The sequence below is a fragment of the Triturus cristatus genome, chromosome 10, assembly GCF_964204655.1.
Source record: "Triturus cristatus chromosome 10, aTriCri1.1, whole genome shotgun sequence".
Classification (NCBI taxonomy): Eukaryota; Metazoa; Chordata; class Amphibia; order Caudata; family Salamandridae; genus Triturus; species Triturus cristatus.
Genome location: NC_140593.1, coordinates 41,416,567 through 41,435,720, shown reverse-complemented (window position 1 = coordinate 41,435,720; position 19,154 = coordinate 41,416,567). Strand labels below are relative to the sequence as shown.

Below are 19,154 nucleotides of genomic sequence, written 5' to 3'. Positions count from 1 at the left end.
GGAGGGAACATACATGTACTTGTGATTTATACATGAAACCGTTGGGGTCCAAGATAGGGGACATAACTGATCAGAAAAATCCATATTTCCACATTCCCTCCTTGTCCCCTACTTGCCCGTTAAGAGATATCAATCTTCATTAATCCATTGATCTGTTCATATAGCATCATTTGTTCTTCTTTCTTCTTCCGGGATCTTGAATGAAAATCTTGATGTGGAATGCACGATGTGGCACACAGACCACAGATCGCTGGTCCACATTGTAGACATAGACAGCAACTGAATAGTATGAGAAGGCCAATACCTAGGAAAGATAGGACCTTCCATCCAAAGGTAGATAATACACTCCAAAACCAACCGGACCAAGTCCAGGTGCCTGGATTCTGGTGTATCTGGCTTACAATCTTATGAAGGCGAGTTATGGCTTTATATACAGATGGCGAATTTTCTGGTATGAAAAATGCAACAGCTTGATTTGATGACCCTACAAGCTCCGCCCCTATCGGCCAGGATAACGTCAAGGACAAGACTATTTTGAAGCACAACAATCCGCATAGCAGACTGCTCTTCTGTTAAATTGCCTAGGGCGGAAATAGTTTCGTTCACTACTGCTTCAAGGGTTCTGGTTAATCTACGTATCAGCTTACTATTGGTAACTGTACCTATATAGGGAAAGAAACCTTTATTGAAATCTGTGTATTTTTCCCATGCTGTTTCAGTGTAATCGACAATTGGGAGATCTCTCTGCTGTCTATTGTGTACTAAATGAGTATTTCTATGATAATCAGGAGGAGCTAGGAAAACAGGTGGTAGGAGGAATGCTATGTAACAGGTACCATCCCAATCTAGAGGTAGGCGTATATATGCGGTCTGGCCACATATAAAGTAGGAATGACGAGAAGCTCTAAATGTAGACTTGCCTTGATCACTGAATTTTATTACAGTGGTGCATTTACTATGGCCCATGTGTATGGAGCCATTCTTTCTTATACATAATTCCCCTTTTACTGGGAATACAGACATGGCGGGCAAGATTGGTGTAGCTTCAGATTCAACGTTCAGGATCATGAGGTTAAGTGCAAAATTACCTAATCCATATACTTCATTTCTTAGATCAGTTCCTGTTCTTTTTGGAAAGTCCCTCCTTGTTAGGGTAGCAGACTTTAAGCAAAACTAAGTTCAGGTTTCCCCATACCCAGTTGTCTTGATAAACTGCGGAATTCGAATCTAGGGAATTAATCAAACTAAACCATGCTCCACAGGAGCCATTGTGTGTGAACGGATAGAGAAAGAGGGGCAAAACTCCCTTATAGTTCTGATAGGGGGGGGAGTCGGCCACAGACCCAGCAGTCTGTAGCATTGCTAGTCTCATGTGAATGGTGCAGCATCTGAATAAAGGTATTGTTGCGTAAGGCAAGTCGATATGATAGCTCATGGGATGGCAGATCACTAAATGTGTGCTTTATGGTATCATTAGTGGAGGAGTATAAGAGTGAGGCAATAGGAGGAAAAATAGCATGTAGTATTAAGCTGATACATATTATCGTGATGCACATCTTGCTTTTTCTTATCAATATTATTGTCCAAGATCTTATGCAAGCCAGAATACATGTTCAACCGCTTCACCACCTAGTGGACTTAATTGATCAAACGGGTTCTGACTTCTTAGATCAAATTTTAGCTTTGTGGAAACTTCTGGGGAGCCTCCTCTAGAAAATGGTGTTCAAAATCCAAAATCCAAGTTTAAAGTCTTTTTCCTTTGTAAAAGAGTGGTGAAGGTGCACTTTGACTTTAACGGCCGTCCCCGTGGTCCAGAGCACTGACTTTGGCGCCTTCCATCCAGGAGCGATGGAGTATTCTTTGACCTGGGTGTTGTCAGGGAAGGCGGCAGCAACCTGCGAACAACAAGAGAGTAGTGCAGACATCAAGGAAGCCAGGTAATCTGTCAGCATCAGTAATCTTTTAGGCATTGGAGTGCCCACATATTTGGTGGTCTATCAAAGACCACTTCATAGGGAGATAAGCCTGTTCTAGAATGAGCTACCATTCGCATGTAAAAGAGGGCAACCGGCAGGGCTATCATCCAGTCTATACCTTTGTCTGCGCACATTTTTAATGTCTGATTATGTCTTTCTACAAGGCCTGCTGCTTCAGGATGTCGCACACAATGGAATTTCCAGGTATACCCTAACAGAAGGGACACCTGCTTCATTAGTACCAGAGCATATTTGTAACCTCTACATCTGTTTATTTGGATATAATCCATTTGGAGCACTTCAAAAGGGTGGTCAGGTGGATGGAATCCACCTTGTTCCATCGGAATGCCTTTACCTGGATTGAATTGGCAACAGATCATACATGTTCTGACCTTTTGTTTCGCTGCTGCACGCAGGTGCTTGTTGAACCATATATTCTGTAAGCTATCTATCATTGCTTTCTCTCCTAAGTGTGCAGGACTATGTGCGGTATTTATGATTATTTGTACCATTGAGTCAGAAAGAAACCATGGGGATTTGCCCTTTGTCATCCAACCTTGATCAGTCAGTACCCCTCCTTGTTCCGATCATTTCTTTAATTCGTCTACAGTAGCATGTGTCTGTATGTCTTGTACATCCTTGGAAGGATCCCTAACTGTCATGGCTTTGGACACTTATTGAACCTGTAACTTTGTCATGTCTAGTGGGGTCTGAGCTGTCTGTTTAGCAGTTCGGTCTGCCAGATCATTGCCTTGGGAAATGGTATCTGTGGCTCTAGTATGTGCTTTACATTTTAGGATAGCTATGGCTGTTGGTAAATGTATTGCTTCCAGTAGGGCTTGAATAAGGGGGCCATGCTGTATCTTGGCCCCATGAGAGGTCAAGAAACCTCTTTCTCGCCAGAGAATCGGTGTAAATGTTTACTCTCAGGTGCTTAGCTCTTATGCACGCTTGTGTCAGGGCGATGAGCTCTGCTGCTTGTGCTGACAATATGTCTATTCTTTTAGTCTCTATTATTACAGTATCAGTAGTCACTGCATATGCTGCCACTAATTCTCCTGCCCCTGTCCTCATGCATGAGCCGTCAACATATAGTGTTAGGTCGGGGTCTGGGAGTGCAACGTCTGTCAAGTCTTGTCTTGGTTTAGTCACGGTATGTATTACTTCAACACAGTCGTGTGGTGAAACGCTTTCTGTACTGGAGGGCAAAAGGGTAGCAGGATTCAGTATGTTGCATCGTCTGATCTCTATGTGTGGTTGAAATAACGTTTGCTCATAGCCTGTCAGTCTAGCTACAGTCAGGTGTTGTGTTTGTGTCCGGTTCAAGAGAACCTCTACTGCGTGTGGTACTTGTACTGTCAGAGGGTGGCCAAGCACTATCAAGTCACTTTGTCTTATGGCTAAGGCCGTTGCTGCAACTGATTTTAGGCACGCAGGCAAAGCCTGTGCTACTGGGTCTAATGTACTAGAAAAATAAGCACAGGGCTCGTGTTTTCCTACATGATCTTGTGTTAGGACAGATAGTGCTGTTCCATCCCGCTCTGTCACAAAAACATAAACGATTTGTTGTAATCAGGGTTTGCTAAAACTGGTGCTTGACATAAAGCTCTCTTTAATTCTTCAAATGCCACAGTGTGTTCTTGTGTCCAAGGGAGGACTTTAGTAGAAGCTGTATTAGGAGCTTGGACTAATTCCCCTGAAAGATCACAATAAAACATGAGAAAAAGGGGAAAACACCATATCTATTTCCTTGGCTTAATTTCTAAGGGGGCTAATTTCTAAGGGGCTTAATTTCTTAAGGGGCTAGCGGGAAGCGAACCTCCTCAGGGGCCAGCAGAAAGCCAATATTCTCCTCCTTCCCCCCCTTTTTGACAGGAGGAAATCTGAAACAGATTTCACTGCTGTCAAACACTATCAAACCCTGTGTCTTGTCAACACTATTAATCCCTGTGTGTAGCTACTGGGCGTAAGCAAAATTATAGGAGATACACAGCGTATTTGAAACGGCGAGAAATCCTTCAAATTAATGTACAAACCTCATTGTGTTAGCTCATAAGCTAGCCAAATGACATCTCATATGCAAATGTCCCTATTACATGAACCCACACCAACCTGAAGTCAATATTAATGCTAGTAGGCCCTAATGGGAATGCTAAATTACCTAAATATTCGGAAAACCAAGTTTAAGAACAGTTGTTAATGTTGATAATTAATAATTTATCTGCTAAAGAAATCAGTCATTTTGCAATAATTTCCACCTATACAATAAATAGCCTAATTTAAAAACAAGTCAACTTTTGGGGCCACCACTTACAAGAATGAGCTTACTAAAGCAAACTTTAAAAAGGAAATCCTGTCAAATATTTTCTCATTACCCTAAATACCGAGCCTTATTTGTCACTCTGTGGTGGCAGTCCTTATTTAAAACAGGCCTTCAAGAGTTAAGATGCGAGTGCACAGATCATAATTGTTCCTTAATGTCCAATCTGGAAACATATGACCGAGGCTGCCTGTCTATAAGAGAAAGGCAGTCATGTGAAAAATATTTTAGTCTTGCATAATTTTTCCTTTTATTTCATTCATCTCCAACACCAATTAGACATACACGGATAACGTGTTGTCTGCTATTTTGACAGCATGATAAAGGTAATATCACGTCTGTGAAATTTAGTAATTGTGAACAAGTTCCAGCCAAGCGCTGTGCAAAGATCGCCGTCGTCACGACTATCTCTGTACTTGCACAGGAGAACTTGGTACTAAACGCTAAACAGACTGGTCAATACAACACAAAAACAAAACATATATAAAATACATATGCCAAGCCATCAGTATACCAAGCACAGAAAGCATAGACAATTGCACTAACATATATAAATGAGCAGCGATGCGCAATTACAGTACCTACAGCTCAGAGGCGAACATTCTGGCCTGCTTAATTTGTCAGGCTTATAATCAATAATTCATTTACCTGCCCTATACACCCCCATCTGAAATCACCGTGTCAAGTCTGACACACAGAATCAGCAATAATAATCAAAAACGAAGAACACACGAACCTGTTTGTTTTCTTTTATAAAAACAGAATCAGCAATAATAATCAAAAACGAAGAACACACGAACCTGTTTGTTTTCTTTTATAAAAATGAGCTATGCATCTTCGTCAACACAATGTACCCTAATGTCCCAGACGAAGACGCACCTCTCATCTCTCCTCACAGACTTTTAACCACTGGAACATTTATCCAATGCAACTGGTGGCAGCTTGTGGCCACAATTCAAAAATGTCTGAATTTGAAAATCGTTTTTATATAGGCACATAGCCCTTAAAATTCCAAGCAAGAGCAACATTTTACTTTCTGGCCAGAAGCAATATAACAATTGCTAAAAAATAAAACAAATCTTCTCCATAGACATTTCCTCGGGGCACTGGTTTAACACAGAATAGACCAAGGGAATCTTTCTCGACTTACATTTCTCAGCTGCCCTGTCTTATCAGAGAAGCTAAAAATAGCCCCTCAGCGCGGCCTGAGCCTGGGCTGCCAGCCAACTTTTTTTTGTTGTTCCGGCTGCAGGCATTACACAGATGCGATGTCAGAGAAGCTTTCTAAGCAGTGCCTCTGTTCTGCTCCTCTCACCGGCCCCCACCTACACTGGCTACAAGGTCAGAATCTGTCTCCGATTTCTGTATCACATACTGCTCTACACAGCCCCCACCTTCTCCTCACTCTGAAGCTGTCAAAGACAAAAAGACTACTCAATTCCATAAAAACTGCAATAATTCGCTCAATTGAAAAATTATTTTTACATACAATTTGCACTCAGGGGGTCATAATCTCACCGACTTGACCCAGCACATTGGCTCACTGGACCACCAAGAACACAAACCTGTATTCTTGAACAATTTGCAAATTCGAAATACCCACAATTCTTTTTTTTTTTTTTTTTATTTATTTTTTTTTTTTTTCCAAGCTAAACTTTTCAAAAATTACTCTTTCATAAGAGTGTTTCGTTGTCCATCTACTTGTTCTGCTTTTACTCGGATACCTTCCTCAACTAACATATTTTCTCGAACTTTATTTGAATTCTCCTTACTCTTCTCTTCCTGTCTACGTGCTTTTTCCCTACGTCTATACGATTCTTTTCGCCATAAATCAATGACGTCTTTCTGTTACTGTCCGGCTATCTTTTTCCATAATTCTTCTTCTACTCTCATGATGCAATCTGCATCCCATGTCCCAACTGCGGGCCACCTCTGACTTTCTGGTAAATCCTTGGTGTAGTTCACCCATAAATCAAGAAATAATACGGCATCTAGGCCATGCTTATGATACATAAAGTACCCTGGAGTGTCCCTAGGTGGAATGGGAACAGCTTCTTCGAGTACCCCTTTTCTAGTTGTGATCTGTCTTAATTTCGAAAAGAGCGGCATATTGAGAACTGATCTGATACTTGATCTTGAACAAACTTAATACAATAAACACGATAATGAACATTCATTCACACCACAATATGCAGGACGTATTTAAAACATTTAACATTTAACATTTAACTGAGCAACGATGATGATGACGATCTAAGGAAAACTTAATCACTTAAACATAATACTCGGCATTAACTGAATTATTCTGAATTTATATACTTGATATACTAGATATACTGCTAAACAGTACAGATACACTGCTGAAACAGTGCAGACCGGATTTGTGTACCCAAACCCGTCTTGACCGGCACAACCTATGTGCACGTCAGAACGCCTCCCCGGCAATGGTACTCACCGGGTAGCTCGGAACGGAAGGCCTCGCAACGGAGCTGAACTGGACTCGACTCGACAACTTCGGAAAACTGCGGACATCGGACCCTCTGGACGTCGGGACTTCGAAAACCTGGTGGGCCTCTGTATACCTCGGACACAGCTCTCTCGCAGGTGGGCTCTGGGTAGGACAATCTGCGTTCCTCACCGCCTCGTATGGATGCCTGGTCGCAGTCTGTCCCCTTCATTGGCCTGAGGGAGTTGGCGGGAAGACCCGCGACGTGCGCGCTTGAAGTCCATCACGGCTATGGAAGGGGGCAAAACTGGACCTTCATCTCCGGCGTGTGGGGAAAGAGATTAAACTATTCGGGCGCCATTATGTGGTAAATAAAATATCACGCTCTCATAATTTCATAATATCAATAAGATCATGCATAAAGCAAGAGGCTGAGTCTGTGGTATCAGGTTCATAAAGGGATTTATTCCAATAACTCGAGTCAAAGGGAGAATATTTCCATCACCAAAATTGGATCTGGAAAGGGGCTCAAAAGTATTCTCAATATTCTCAAAACATTATTCACAGAGTACAGTATATATACATTTCTCAATTGTACGTAAGCAAAAGAGCAAGAGAGAATGAGATAAGAGCATGTGGGCGTGTAAGTAGGCGTGAAGGTGGGCGTCCATGTTGGCGTCCACTTGATGATAATGGGTAATTTGTCATGTGTGGGTGGATACCTGGAGAATCCTGCAATGTCAGCAGAAATATTTGGCAGAGATGCGTGCGCAGTCGCATGACGTGTGACTGACGTGGGGCTAGAGGGAGAAAGGGACTTGACATTTAGCTCTACATGTGGAGACAAAAGTCTGGGGTTATGTCAACCTAATCCCAAATCATATCTAACATCCTATGTTTAAAGAACTGTGTTATCCAAAAAGAAAGGTCTCTTAGGATAGAACCTTATTCTATACTGACTATACTGACTAGTGCGTGTACAAGCGTCTAAGTGTCTACACTAAATGCGAGGGGGTAGGAATATTCCATGGTAACAGGGCTATGAATTACTTGCATAAAGACAGAGAAGCCGGGCCCTTTGCTCGGTAGCTGGAAGAATGTTTACTTAAACTACTAGACAGGAATGCATTGGGCAGGGAACGGAGCAGATAATTTCGAAGGTGAAATACAGTTTTTGGCAGAGAATAGGCTGATGTCAGGCTTCGTGAGCCGCGCAGAGAGTGAGACAAAGTTCATGGTCACAGATGCAGGCTCAGACTGGAGCTTTCAGAGGCAGAAGGCAAGAAGAGTTTGATGACAGAATCAGGGCCTACTTGCCTGGACTGTAAAATGGCATAAGTGAACCATATAAAGCCGGTGGCCTTTCATACTTAGGAATGGAATATCCGGCCTATTCATGGCGGATCTGACAGAGGACATGTTGACGGTGGACGCACATGTGTTTGCGTCTTCATAACTGGAACTGGAGGGAACATACATGTACTTGTGATTTATACATGAAACCGTTGGGGTCCAAGATAGGGGACATAACTGATCAGAAAAATCCATATTTCCACACTTCGGTTACCACTCTGAGTGGATATCCTCTCCCAGGGGAAAGATCTACACCCCACCCATCCTCCCAAGGCTCCACTTTCATGCTGGAGTTTGAGCTGCGGACAGCTCGCCTTCTTTCGCTTGCCACAGGAGGTTGTTGTCGTTATTCTGTCAGCTCGAAGAAGTCACTGTATGTCGGAAGGTGGAACCACCTTATTAACTGACGTTTAAACCAGTGTGTGGATCCCATGAAAGCACGCCTTTCAAATACTTTGAGGTTTTCTTTCTTTATTTCAGCAAGCTCGTGCAGTGGGCACAGGTAAAGGTGACAATGCTGATGTCTCGGCTCCAAGTTGTCTTCTGGATCAGTTTGCATGGGATAACATACATGTTCGCACCTTCTCCTTTTAATGTGCCTCTCTGGGAACCTTAAAGCAACTTTCCTGTCCAAGGTGGTTACCCCATTTCATATGAAGCAGTCTATTTACATTCCCCAGTTTTTACCCTTCACTCCATCACAGCAAAGAGGCGAGGGTGCATCGGCTGGACCCTCCTCGGGCAGTCTGCTTCTAATTCGACGGAGTTCAGGTCTAACAGGCATCTCTTTGTTCAATATGTGGGAAAGGCATTCCGGGAGAGGCTGCTGGCGCTGTGGGTCACCCTCTGGATAAAAATGTTATGGCCTTGCTAAAAAGGATATTCAAAAATAAGAGGAACCCCTTACTATCCAAAGGAATAGGGTATTATACACAAGTATCGCAGAACGTTTTCCTTTGGAGAAAATATAATCCTATGTCTCATATATTCGAACTATTCCATTCATTCCCAGTCACTCACAGCCAGAAGTGAGACCATATATCCCTTTCAGATAATAATGACAACTCCGATTGTAGAAAAGTACAAATTGACTTATTAGTTAAAAAAATAACCTAAAATGCATAGTTTAAAATGAAGACAGTTTTACATAATATCATTGATGCCTTTCCACACAATTATGACAACATTTGAACAACTCATAGTTACACGTTTAAAAACCAACACTGTAAATAAAAGGGAGAGTAGAAATCACAAGACAACAACACTCTGTCATAAACAACGTACACATCCGTAAGGAATTTTTTTTTCCGAGCTAGTGCCTGGTACTGTTCAGTTCATAGAATACTCTTTGGCCGAGCCACTTTACGGATTTTATACTTTTCAATAAGACGTCGACGCTTTTCGATGGACTCTTATTACACCATCTTTTTCAAGACAATAAAATACTTTTTGGACTCTCGAACAAATGATATGCGTGTGATCAATTAAAAAACCTGTTAGATAAAACACAAATAACAATCAGCAAACAAGGAAATAGCGTAAATTAAAATAGAATAACATAATGTTCTAGACAACCTTAGTACAACATTTTCCCTGCAGGGCACGCGATGATAGAATTTATACATCATACAATCAAAGATTCATCATGTTTACGATAGAGACCCAGTTGGGAAATTATGTTGTATAGGTTTCTAAACAGTTTTACATCCTCAACGTGATGTTAATTCATAATACTACAACAATAAATTGTTACGCAATTCGTGGTACCCATTTGTACTCACTCCTCCACATATCCTTACAACTCTAGGATCCACATTCAACCTACTATCACTAGCAGTATGTGACCAGTTACTATACTCTGGTGAGATCATTATTTTAAAAAAAGGCAGGCCTCACCTTTCTAAGGTGGCGGTGGATTTTCCTTATAACCCTAAGCCTTTGCTTCCCGGGTAGTAGGAGTCGATGCGTCCTGCTTCTAATCTGGATTTTAATTCAATACTGTTATAAAAATAATTAACATTTGAGTTATAAACTATATTTAAAAATAATTTAATAACTCAGATGATGGTTAATAACGCAAGTTTTACAGTATACTTGTTCAGCCAAGTTTGGACGTGGGGGTCTCACCTTTAGATTGGTCTGCAATCGACAGGAAGATGGTTCTATGGATCTAGAACAATCACACAGAAAGATATAAAATCAAGGCTGGTTTTGTATTTTCTGCAAAACAAAAATAGTATAGCTATGTAATTCATAACCTCATCGGACAAAAGCCCCTGGGTACTATCAGAACAAAAAGAATAATTCTTACTTCGAGCTTAATGATGGTAGATGAAGATTATCTCTTCTAATTGGGATAGTTCTCTTTGGAGGCGTCACACTGACTGCCACCCGTGGCAGTAAAAAGCCAAGTTGTTATGCGTGTGCTGAAGAAGCATAGAGTGATTCTGCTTGCAGGCTGGATGCCCTAGTGTTCAACGGTTTGCTCATCACAATGGTGAGGGTCCAGTCTCACAAGTCACCGTCTTTAGGGCCACAAGGAGAAGATGATTGAAGGAAACATGACAAGTAAACGGAGCAGTTGAAGTGAATTTGGCAGCAAAGAAAAGCTGGGTACTTGGCATAAACGACCTTGTGTACAATTGTAAAGACTTAAAGATGATCCCCGAGATGAGTTAAGAGCAACCATCTTTGTGACACATGTAAAATCCTGTATGGAGAGGTCTACACTCGTGACAAATTATACACAATCAACTTGACTAGGGGATATTTCCAGACACTCTAAGCAGAATCACTGTACCCACTACACGTAAGATCACATCCCACCTACTTCTGGCAGCAAAGCTGGTTCTACCAACACCCTGACACACAGTTAATACTCACAAGAGGCATGTGACTTCAAAAAGAATGGTGGGTGATGCAATGGCAAGCCCTCCCTTAAGGCAAATGCGCAAGAAGTCAACTTTGGCAGACCGTAATTGACAGAGAACTCTGACCGACAAAAAGAGAGGATGTTGGCAAGAAGGTAGAATGGCCTAAGACCACTAACGTGGGGAGGAGGATTCCGTTTCTGATGAACGGGGAGGCTGAGGGTTTAGAGGAAAGCTGGGAAAACCAGTGGAGGGTGTTTTTTTAAATATATGTTTGTATTATAAATAAAGAATATTGAAACGAACAAGATTCTGGAATGTATATGTAGAAAATGAGAGGCATGTTCTGAGTCGAGGAAGACGTTTGGCCAGCATTGCCAGATAAATGCAATTGGTGTAATCAAATCTAGATTTATTCTGAGCATTGATTACTGTTACATGAAGAGCCGGACAAATAAATGGTAGATTTTCATAAGAATGTGCGCCTGAGCAAAACAGAAATTTCCTACCCTTGCCACATGGGCATTCAAAGAGTGGGAGTCAGTCAGTACCCCCCGGTTACAGATGACATTTGACCAGGCAGAGTAGTTCTGTTACTATCAGCCGGGAGATGTGTTCCAACACAAGTGGCTGGAAGAGGTAATCAAAATCTACTTTTGGCTGAGTTTAGTTTGAGGAGGTTGGACATTACCAGTGAACAGTTGGTATGCAGTGGAGCAGAGGGCCACAGGGTTACAGAGCTGGCCCAAGAAGCCCTCAGTGAGAGAGCAGGTGTCATCAACTTATACAGAAAGCTGCGCCCCTTCTTTTTGGTGCTGTGTGGCGAGGGGCTGCTTATACAGGTTATTAAACACCAAGGGGACAATATGTCACACCACAGCACGGACGTTTCTCATACGAGAAGGAATGGAGAAATTCCACTGTGTAGGATCTTCCTGAGGGGATCCATTTGGTCCAACTGTGGACTGTACCTGAGATTCCAAGTTCAGACCAATATGTAAGCAATCCATTCTGGTCGATGGTGTTGAAAACTACCAATATCTCTGCCATCATCTGCACTCGCAATATCATTTAGGGCTGAGATCATGGCCCCATCAGCGTTTTGGCCAAGCTAATTTTTAAGCATTACGTAGGCCTCTTCTGCAAACGGTTGCAGCTGACTTAGGGCTAGTTAACCATAGCTTCCCCAAGGAAAGATAACAAGCATTTGTAATGCAATAGGTCTCGCATTTGCTAGAGTTTGAGCTCTTGGCATTGTAAATGACAATGCCTTTTATTTATGTGTTTTGAAAAGCTGCAAGCGGTGCGTAAACACACACTTTGTACTTCTAGTCCTTGCTTACGAGACGCAAGGCTGGCAGTAAAAGATGCGCAGTTATTGCCAGCCTTGCATTTCGTAAGCAAGGACTATAAGTACAAAGTGCGCTCTCGAAACACAGAAATAAAATGCATCGTCATTTGCAAAGCCAATATCTCAAACTCCGCAAATGCGAGACCTATTACATTGCAAATGCTTGTTTTCATTTGCATACCCAGTAGCCACTGCACAGCCATAAGACGGCTCATTACCTTATCACAGGTAAAACAGTATACATTTTTTAGCATTGAAAATCCCAGCATGGTTATCTAGGTCTATCGATAACACAGTGTCACACATTTTTGTTTTAAAGTTGACGTAATATTTATATGTTCTAATCATAACAGTAAGCAGAGGTAACATCAATTCTAATACTAATACTTGAAGCACTGTGTATCTTACAATTTATAGTCCTCATTAGCAGTGGCAACATTTAAAATTTGGTTAAAAATTTGCACCTGGATGTTTTGCACATGCAATTTATTCCATGTCAGAAATCAAGAACCTTATTATGGGTAAAGTGCATCTAAATAGGTAACCTGTATTATTTACTTAAATTTGTTGTACGTAATTTGCTCTCTCTACGTGGTTTAAGTATGCATTTTTCAGGAAGGAGCTAGCTCCAACATTGGGTTACACTAAATGAAGTTACATACGATGGATGAATTATGCTACAGGCCAGAAATGATCGCGGGAGGTGCAAGGCTCCTTCAGAGTAAAAACAAGCTCTGCAGATTGTAAGCTCTTCAACCCTGTGCACACACAACACGACTGCATGGCATTTTACATCATTCTAGACAGATATTCATTTGCTGGATATTTCGACCTTTCAAAGCACAGAAAACAACAGCTGTTATTATTGCACAGTTCAGGGGTGCACAAGTGTAGTGCCAGGATATCCATTTGGCATCAAGTAAAACAATTGTTTGCTGAAGGTACTTACATTTCTCCCCATGGCTAATAGTGGGTGTTCTCCGTAGTCCCACGAAGTTGAAGGCGAGACCTTTAGCAAAGATTAACTGATCACATTTTACTTTAACTTTCAGTGCCTTGTGTGAAGATGCAGCCAAAATAAAAGCTGAGTTGGAGCGCGCGCGAAAGTCAGGGCTCGTTGGGAGCGCGTTGCCATGAGCGTGCACATCTGGTGTCCCAGCGCAAGCTGAGAACGCCAGAGAAGACACGCCGTCCTTGCCCGGGGCATGGAGCGCGCGAACGGAAGTGTCCGGGGCTCCTGTGAGCTGAGGGAGCCCTGAGTATTGCAGCCCGCGTGTAGGGGAAGCGAGGCGGGAGCCCACCCGCACTGGCAAGCAGCAAAGGAAGTTCGGCTGGATCGCATCCCGCCTTCGTGAATGCCGCGTGGTGCGGCCACAGCAGGATTTCGGGCGGGGCTCCTGTGAGCAAGACGGAGCCCCGCGTGTTGCTGCAGTGACCGGCTGAAGACGCTAGACCAGCCGGGAGCAGCGCTGAGTCCACACAAGAGCTAGTGAGTGGGGTGAGGCATGCTGTATGTGGTAAGCACACCGCGCTTGGACAGGAGATGTGCACGTGTATGGTGCGAGCAGGAGTTGTGATCACGCCGCATCTCCTGTCTGTTAAGCTTTGCCACAGACAGTTGATGTTCACGCGTGCGGCTTGCGGCGTTATTACAACTCCTGGTCACACCATATGCGTGCACATCTCCTGTCCAGGCCTTACCGTACGCGTGCACAGGTCCTGTCCCCATTCCGAGCCAAGTCGGCAAAAATAGATCTCGCCGAGCGAGCAGCGCTTTGCGCTGCATCGCTAGGCGAGACCTAAAAATGAGATGGGACGAAAGTTATACAGGGCTGTTGGACTCAACAAGGCTTTCTTTTACAGTGGTTTAACTACCACAAGTTTCCAACGTTCAGGGAGAATGACCTCAGCTGAAGAGCTATTAAAGAGTGACAAAAGCTCATTTTTAAAAACGGGAAACAGTAGTTTCAGGAAGTTAGCAGGAATGAGCTCTTTAGGGGAGTCTGTAAGAAGGCTCTCCTTGAGGGCTAGCAACAGCTGCTCTCCTGTGATGAGGAGAAAGCTTCTGAACCCAATTGGGGTGGGCAACTTAGCAGGAGGTTGAAAGTTTTTTCAAAGGGGATGATGTCACAAATAAAGGCCATCTTGTAAACAACATCCTGCGGTGTCGTAACACAGCTTTTGAGAAGGCAGAATATTGGATTGGGAGGCTGTTGTTGACTACAGCTCCGCTGTTATGTGGAGGACCTCCTTTTAAAGACTGGGACCTCATTAACATGACCCAAGTAACAGCAAGCTTTTGCCGCTTTCATTCGTACTCTTTATGTAACGGACAAAGATGCCTGGATTTTTTCACTTGGGTCACCTCTTTCTGCTATGTTCTTTTGGCTCCCGCGTGAGCTTGAGATCTTTTAGTTTAGCAGCGAACCAAAGGTTGTTTCTCCTTTTATTGGTAGTGACCTGTTTCTATTTTTTAACGAACTACGAGTCCTCAAGAGCCAGTGGTAACACACCCCAGAGCGAGTTCAAGAGGCTGCCGGGGTTTAGTTCCCTTTGAGAGTGGCAGTGGCTGGGTAAGCGTCGTATCTGAAATATTTCCAGCTGCGTGATAAGGATTCTGTTTTTTGGGCTTATTTCAATCCTAATGTTGAATGGGAAATGGTTAGTCCCTGCAAAAGGATTTTGCTTTTCGAACAAAATTCTATTGCTGGCTGAGAAGATGTGCACAAGAAGGAGGTCGGCTTCAGGAGTAGGTTTGGCACTGAGCAGCTTTATGTTGTGGAGACCAGGTCACTTACAATAAGTAATGCTTGACTGGTGGCTGCGTCAAACCACACATTAGATCTTCTAAAAGAATGAAATTGTCTTTATTGATTGCTCCTTTGCAATCTCTTCAGCCAGTCCTAGGAGACTGGCAAGTGGCGAGTTTTGGGGTCCATAGACCAGGACATAGGTCTAATAAAACATGGTGCCTGTTGTCAAACAGTGACACAGCAGATGCATGGTTAGACCCTGATGGTAACAAAACAGACATGCAAATAAATTAGTGGAGTAGGACATGATTTCGAGTCCAGCTTCCTACAGATGTCAAGTCCCAAATTCTGGTTACCCTTCTGACACTCAGCCATCATTCCCGCTCATGTTTCCCGTTTTTGGAAGTAGAGCCTTTAAACAAGCGCTCTAGTTAACAGTGTAAACGTCTCAAAGTCTGCCAGTCACAACTGGATGCCCTAGTGGCAAGGGGCGTGGGTCTGATGGTGACTGTATTTAGCTTCTGAACACGCATGGTTGGTGCCAGTGACCAGTGTGTGTTTGGCTCACTGGAGAGGCTTTCTTGTGGTGGTTGATTGGGCTGTGGCTGACCGAGTAACGGACATATATACCTATATATCTCCGCTACTCGGTCAGCCACAGCCCCATCAAAGGACCAATCACTGTCAACCATAAGGGTCATCTTCTTTCACAGGAGACCAACCATCGCCAGATCAATCTATATATAATGTGTGTAGGTGTATATATATATATGTGTGTGTATATATGTTTGTATATGTGTGTATATATGTATAGTATTCCAATCTACGTCAGATTTAAGGGCTCTGCTGCCGTATGCAAAAATGTTGATTCGCCTTCTGGAACTAATATTTGTTTGACTTTCCTTTTATTTGCGATCATTGAGAGAACGAAGTTGTTGTATGTGTACTATGTTTGTTTGCTCACCAGGTTTATCTAATCACTAACGGAATGGCGCAATGCAGTTTAGTAAAGGCTGTTTGCAGCCGAAACGCGTCATGCATCAGTCCAGTGTTTTTGACACAATAAACAGATCATTTCTCGCATCTACAATGTCCCAGTCTTTTCTTATTGAAGGGAAGTTTGTGGTGGTGTGTGTGTTTATATATTATTTTGGGCAACGAATTGTTCTGCAATGCAGTGCTGTGTATGGTATTTGGGTGGTGGATGGTAAAAGGCTGTGCATATCAATTGGCTATTCACTCATTTGAATTGCTTCACATCATTGCATTTCTCAGTTGCATTACTTTTTACGTATCCTTGAAATATTAAGCATTTGCAGATTGAATTTAATCCAGATCTGTATTTTTCAGTAAAAAGCCAGACCTAGGATTCGAACCCAGTTCTGCAAGTTTTAAAGTCAGCACTTTTGTTGCTTTGCTTCCTAACCACCTGCTCTGCTTGCAGGTGTGCTGGCTTCTTATTCCAGAAGGTGGGGAAGTTAGCTGCAACCGCTGTCGGAGGTGGCTTTTTCCTTCTGCAGGTCTGTCATTCTTTCAATCAAGTGTTTTTCTGTGTTGGTTTAACATTAGAACATGTTGTGGCATTTGTTTTTTCACAACTTTGCTTATGCCCTTTGTGTTTTGTCCTAAATACCGATTTTGCTCATTTGTAGATTGCGAACCACACTGGTTACATTAAAGTGGACTGGAAACGAGTGGAAAAAGATGTGAACAAAGCCAAGCAACAACTGAAGCTGCAAAAAGGCAGGGCAACCCCGTCTCCAGAAGTGAAGACCAGGATCCAGGAGGTGAGACCGGGGCCAGTGATGCCCTTGGGTATGGAAATGACACTGTCCGTTAGAAAGGAATCTGCCAGCAGCTGGAAGTGTTTGGGTTGGCATGGAAGAGTGCTCATACAACTGAGGGAAGTGGAGGGTTTGCTTAAGGGAGGTTTGAAGTCTAAGCAGGGGTTTGGTAGAGGAGCCCTGTTGAGGAGCTTGTTCACAGACGTACATTCACTTCTCGGCATGCTCTGTGATGGCGCAATACTTGTTTGATGGTAGCCTGAACGTGATAATCCTTTGATCGTTCATATGGTCGTGGTCAGCTGGTTCACTGTGATAATAGGTTGTTTCCAGAACTCAAACCAGCAAGCTACCATCACCCTCCAATATGGCCCTTGCCTCCCCGTGCTGTGGTACAACCTGTTTATGGCTTCAGCCTTTTTGAGCCCTGATTCCTTTTCTGATGCACATCTGCATGGGAGGTGGTGCGCCTCTTCTCCTCTGTTAGGCGAGTGTGTGTAGCTGGTGTGCCAGACAGCTGATCAGCTGCCGGGGTAGTGCTGTTCGAATAATCAGAGTGATGCTGCAGGTGAGTAAGGAGTTCTAGTGGTCTCATGTCAAAGCAACGCTTTTAAACTATCCCGGAACCATGAGAACCCATTCACACTTAAGGTAGAGCTCGACTAGGGTGGCTTGCTCCAAAGGGAGGTAGGTGCCTTGTGTCTTTTATTCTTTTTTGGGTTTTTATATGCTACAGGGAAAAGTGAGACCTGTGTGACCTACTACATGGATTGTTTTGTGCTTGAGGTACCTACACTCATTGACTATCTCGGTTATCAGCTGAAGTTAGCGACCAGTCATGAACAGGAACTTGTTTGCATCTTGATCACACTTCTGTCTTCCACAAGTACATTCAGCACAGTGAAGTTGCAGGATTTCCATTGTTAATAGTATGTTGTCTCCTGCTGTCAGCTTCTTGGGCAGTCTGATCTGTTTGTTCTGCTGATGCTCTCAGACAGCGCCCTTCTTCTGCTAACTAAAACCTACCAGCTCTCTTCCCAAGCTTAGATTGGAAGAGTTAGATCGGCATATACGGTCGAAGACCCAACTCCATGATTGCAGTCTGGCCCACTTGAAGCAGAAACAGTGCAAACTGCAACAAAGTAGTTTCTCATTTCAAGAAGTCCTTCAGGTGCAAAATGGAGAAATGGGATTGTGAGAACAAAGACCGATCTGGACCGAAGTGTGGTGCCTGCGTTCTGTCATGGGATTCTGAGAGCAAAGCCCGTTCTGGACCGAAGTGTGGTGCCTGCGTTCTGTCATGGGATTCTGAGAGCAAAGACCGATCTGGACCGAAGTGTGGTGCCTGCGTTCTGTCGTGGGATTCTGAGAGCAAAGACCGATCTGGTCCAAAGTGTGGTGCCTGCGTTCTGTCATAGGATTCTGAGAGCAAAGACCGATCTGGACCGAAGTGTGGTGCCTGCGTTCTGTCATGGGATTGTGAGAGCAAAGACTGATCTGGACCTAAGTGTTGTACCTACGTTCTGTCATGGGATTGTGAGAGCAAAGACTGATCTGGACCTAAGTGTTGTACCTATGTTCTGTCATGGGATTGTGAGAGCAAAGACCGATCTGGACTGAAGTGTGGTGCCTGCGTTCTGTCATGGGATTCTGAGAGCAAAAACCGATCTGGTCCAAAGTGTGGTGCCTGCGTTCTGTCATGGGATTCTGAGAGCAAAGACCGATCTGGACCGAAGTGTGGTGCCTGTGTTCTGTCATGGGATTCTGAGAACAAAGACCGATCTGGACTGAAGTGTGGTACCTGCGTTCTGTCATGGGATTCTGAGAGCAAAGACCGATCTGGACCGAAGTGTGGTGCCTGCGTTCTGTCATGGGATTCTGAGAGCAAAGACCGATCTGGTCCAAAGTGTGGTGCCTGCGTTCTGTCATGGGATTCTGAGAGCAAAGACCGATCTGGGCCGAAGTGTGGTGCCTGCGTTCTGTCATGGGATTCTGAGAGCAAAGACCGATCTGGTCCAAAGTGTGGTGCCTGCGTTCTGTCAAGGGATTCTCTCTGAATACTTCAACTTCAAAAAAAGCTTTATACGACAGTAAGTCTTAAAAGCACATCGGCACATTAAACACAAACAGAATAAATATCACTGGACAATCCACACACATTTTTTTTAAAACCATTAAATCCAATTGATTACTGTCGATAATAAGGTTAAAACATTATTAATAGCTAAAAAATTCACAACACAAAAGGGAAGACTTAACTCATGAAGAACACTAACTAGCAGCAAGTTGGATGGAAGTTCG

The 19,154-nt window shown here is 43.3% G+C and overlaps 1 protein-coding gene across 4 annotated transcripts in view; it reads left to right on the top strand.

Annotated features, from left to right (window-relative positions):
- Nucleotides 1-19,154, top strand: part of FUNDC2 (FUN14 domain containing 2) — a 76,889-nt gene that overhangs the window by 26,794 nt on the left and 30,941 nt on the right. For all 4 annotated transcript variants that reach the window (XM_085630366.1, XM_085630363.1, XM_085630365.1 and 1 more), the window contains exons 3-4: nucleotides 16,514-16,589; nucleotides 16,722-16,856. In XM_085630366.1, the coding sequence (XP_085486492.1) occupies nucleotides 16,514-16,589; nucleotides 16,722-16,856 (211 nt within the window). The remainder of the gene's footprint in view (nucleotides 1-16,513; nucleotides 16,590-16,721; nucleotides 16,857-19,154) is intronic.